The 4,281-nt window shown below is 38.1% G+C and overlaps 1 protein-coding gene across 1 annotated transcript in view; it reads left to right on the top strand.

Annotated features, from left to right (window-relative positions):
• Positions 1 to 4,281, top strand: part of CP (ceruloplasmin (ferroxidase)) — a 91,994-nt gene that overhangs the window by 52,960 nt on the left and 34,753 nt on the right. Inside the window, exons 8-9 of the mRNA XM_006876360.1 lie at positions 1,393 to 1,545; positions 2,837 to 3,051. Of these exons, the coding sequence (XP_006876422.1) occupies positions 1,393 to 1,545; positions 2,837 to 3,051 (368 nt within the window). The remainder of the gene's footprint in view (positions 1 to 1,392; positions 1,546 to 2,836; positions 3,052 to 4,281) is intronic.

Below are 4,281 nucleotides of genomic sequence, written 5' to 3'. Positions count from 1 at the left end.
TTTTTTTTTTTTTTTAATGTCCAAGATGACTGAATTTATCTGCTTCAAATGGTCAAGGTTTATAGTGCTTCCTTAAGCTGGGTTCTCTAAAGAAATAAAATCAGTGAAGTTTATATATGTATGAGTGCTTCAAAAGTTTCATGGAAAAATTCTACAATGTATTAATTCCATTTTCCATGAATTTTTCAAATGCCCCCTCATAAACTTTGGGATTTATCTCAAAGAAATGGCTCATGTAGTTGTGGCAAGCCAAGTCTGTGGGTCAGATGTCAGGTTGGAGACTTCTCCTGACTCACGTAGCTACAGGGCTAATGAACCCAAGATCAGTAAGTAAGATGTCTCAAGTCCCAACAACTAGAGGTCAAATGATGATGAGCCCAATGCTGAATGCAGAGTAAGTAAAAGACCAGAAAGCTGAGCCATAACATCCAGGTGTATGGGATACAGATTACATCTCCAAGGAAACGCCTTCTGAACTGATTATCTGCTCATAGTAGATTTCATCATGGAAGTGATTATATTATATTAGATCTCATCATGGAGAATGACTACATAATTACATAACTGCCACACTACATCATAAGTACCAAACCGAAGAATCAAGTTAACATGCAACCTTAACCATCACATATATACCCTGACTTGAGACAAATAGTAGTACACAAACGGGGTCACCATGAGTCAGAATTGATTTGTTAGTAACTAACAATCATGGTGGGGTCCTGGTGTGGTGCTGTGGGCTAATGCGCTGGACAGCAAAGTCATTCTGAACCACAAGGTTGACAGTTCAAGCTCACCAGACGTTCCTCAGAAACTCTATACAGGATTGCTAGGGTTGGAACTGATTCAACATTTAACAACAATGACAATAGTCAACAGAAGACAAGAGTTAAGAGGTATGGACACTCTGAATAGTGTTTTGGAGATGTACAAGGAGCTCTGGTGATTCAATGGGTAAGTACAAGGCTGCTGACCAAAAGGTTGGTGGTCCATCTTACCCAACTTCTCCATGGAAGAAAGCCCTGGCAATCTGTTTCTGTAAAGATTACACCCTACTATACGATATGGGGCAGTTCTACTCTGTTACATGGGGTCACTATAAATCAAAAGCCTCTATACACTGTACCTAACAACAATAAAGCTTCTGGGCTGACAATAATGATAATAATTTTCATTAACCTGAAGTTGGATCAAAAATCTTTTCTCATCTCCTTCCACCCTCTCCAGTCCAAATTGATAAAGAAAAATTTTTAACTTTTCATTGTGAATTGAGTGAAGGTTTATAGAGCAGATCATCTGTTTTACATTCAGTGATAAAGGATTTTTTTGTAAAGTCTTATATAGTCTGCATGTCATTACTAGGTGATGATAATAATTGTCTTTTTGTCCCAGGTCCTATCATTTGGGCAGAGGTGGGAGACACCATCAGAGTTACCTTCCATAACAAAGGCACATATCCCCTCAGCATTGAGCCAGTTGGAGTGAGAGTCACTAAGAAGAATGAGGGCACATACTATTCTCCACGTTTCAACTCCCCAAGTGGAAGTGAGTACAGCTTTGTGTTTATGAATCAATAATATTTAATAATTCACTTTGCTGGTCACCCTCCCCCCAAAAAACTATCCTGTACAAATGAACACAGCAAGAATTTGAGAAGAAAGGGTTCAGCTATTCTCCTCTGGCATCATGCCAGGAAATAAACTCCATCTCCTTCCATTGCCAGTTTTTTACCAAATTTTGTCCTGACTTAACTATATGATTACTGGCAATGCTGATAGTGACACATTTGAATTGTATTGATTATATATTACTAGAGTATGATTTGGTCACAATTTATAAAAATAGTTTTATAATTATAAAAGGATGAAATGTTCCTCTTTTAAATAGGAACATTTAATACTAAATATTTATTATCTACAGTTCTATAGACAACCACTGTTCTATTTTTGCAACTTCCTTCTATGCTTTCGTCTAAGCATATATAATTCATATTTTAAATGTGGTTGAAACCTAGCCTTATCATTATGATTTTGTACCGAGATTTAATTTTTTTTAGCATTATAAACATTTTATTAATATATTTTAATGATGCTAAATATTCCATCGTGGATATATTTGGGTATTTTTATGTATCAAGAATGGGCAATGAAGAACAAGATTCCAAAACCTGTGATCTTGAGCAGGTTACTCTGTCTCTCCAGCTTTCATTTCCTCAAGTGTAAGATTGGGAGGTTAAACAGGATCATCTACAATGCTCCTTTTAGTCCTAAAATGATTTTCACTTTAGTTTTGCTTAATAAAAATGTATTGATTACCCTCTATAGCCAGGCATTGTTCTAGCTGCTAGAAATATAACAGAAATACAGAGACAATGCTTGCCTTCAAGAAGGTTAATTTCCACTAGAGGAGGAATACATACAATATAACACGAAATGTGCTGGGGGCTCATCAGGCACATGGGAGCACTGAGAGGAGCAATCCCAGACAAAGGTTTAGAGGATGCTTCCTTCTGGGAGCGGTCACATGAACACATGGAGGATTCCATTCTAATTCAAAACAAAGAATTTAGAAGTGAATTAGAATAGACTAAGCCCAGTTTGGAGTCTAGTGTGGCGCTGTGGGTTAATGCACCAGATGGCAAAGCCCTTTGAACTGCAAAGTCGGTGGTTCAAGCTCACCAGTCAGTCCTCAGAAACCCTATACAGGGCTGTTAAAGGGTCAGAACTGACTCGACAGCACTTAACAACAACAACAACAACCAGCCCATTTTACTTTGCAGCTCAAATGACCACATTAGAAAATATACTAAATCTCTTCAATGTAACTTTTCTCACAGATATGCCTCCTCTTCCTGCCTCCCATGTGGCACCCAAAGAAACATTCACCTATGAATGGACTGTACCAGTAGAAGTAGGGCCCACTTATGCGGACCCTGTCTGTCTTTCTAAAATGTATTATTCATCTGTGGATCCCACGAAAGATATATTCACTGGGCTTATTGGGCCAATGAAAATATGCAAGAAAGGAAGTTTACATGAAAATGGGAAACAGGTAAATCCAATCAAGGAAAAACAAAAGATCTTGCCAAACTCTGAATTATCACCATCATAAGGAATATTCTGGGGTTTGAGTCAGTGAAGATAGTATAAATAAGAAAATGTATTATAAAAATTATTCAGACTTATAATGGGATTATGTAGAAATAACCTGGCTAATATGAATATCTGAAGATGAGCTGGAAAAACAGATTTGTCATGAAATACAAGGTTTTTTATGAAACAATAGACTATAATACACATAAAAATCAGCTGCTAATGAGTATAATCTAATTAACATTCACTGAGTAAAATAGTGCTTAAGATTTTTTTTTAGAAATGAGGAAATTACCCTTTGACTTAGAAATGCTGTTGTTGCTGTCATCCAGTTGGTTCCAACTCAAAGCAATCCTGCAAAGGGTTTCCAAGGAGCAGCTGGTGAGTTTTAACTGCCAAACTTGTGGCTAGTCATCCAGTGCTTATCCTATAGTAAGCACCAAGACTGTACTGACCTAGAAATAGAAATACCTAAGCCAATCATCACCACTCATCTGTCAGTTTGTTGTACTGTGGTAGATTGTTTGTTAGTGTGATGCTGGAATCTATGCTGTCACTATTTTAAATACTAGTCGGGTCACCCATGGTTGACAAGTTTCAGCAGAGCTTCCAGATTAAGACAAACTAGGAAGGAAGGGCGGACCACTTCTCAATGGTTAGCCACTAAGAACCTTATGAAAAGCAACTGAACATTGTCATATATAATGCAAGAAGATGATCTTCTCAGGCTAGAAGGCACTAGAAACAGAAGACTTTCATTTGCTGATATGGCACAACTCAAAATGGGAAGAAACAGTTACAAGCATCTGTTAGTAATCAAAACATAGAATGTAAAAAGTATGAATCTAAGAAAATTGTTGTTGTTGTTGTTGTTAGGTGCCATTGAGTCTGTACCAACGCAGAGCGACCATATGTACAACAGAACACTGCCTGATCCTGGGCCAACCTCACTATTGTTGCCATGCTTGAACCCACTGATATTGCCACTTGGCCAATCCATCTCGTTGGGGGTCTTCCTCTTTTCTATGACCCTTCACCTTACCAAACATGACATCCTTCTCTAGCAACTGGTCCCTCCTGACAATATGTCCAAAGTATGAGAGACGAAGTTTGTTCATCTTGGCCTCCAAGGAGCACTCTGGCTGCACTTCTTCCAACACAGATCTGTTGGTTCCTTTGGCAGCCCATG

This window comes from Chrysochloris asiatica, unplaced genomic scaffold (genome assembly GCF_000296735.1).
Source record: "Chrysochloris asiatica unplaced genomic scaffold, ChrAsi1.0 scaffold00376, whole genome shotgun sequence".
In the NCBI taxonomy this organism is placed as follows: Eukaryota; Metazoa; Chordata; class Mammalia; order Afrosoricida; family Chrysochloridae; genus Chrysochloris; species Chrysochloris asiatica.
The sequence above is the reverse complement of the archived record's forward strand: the minus strand, read 5'-3'. Positions and strand labels throughout refer to the sequence as shown.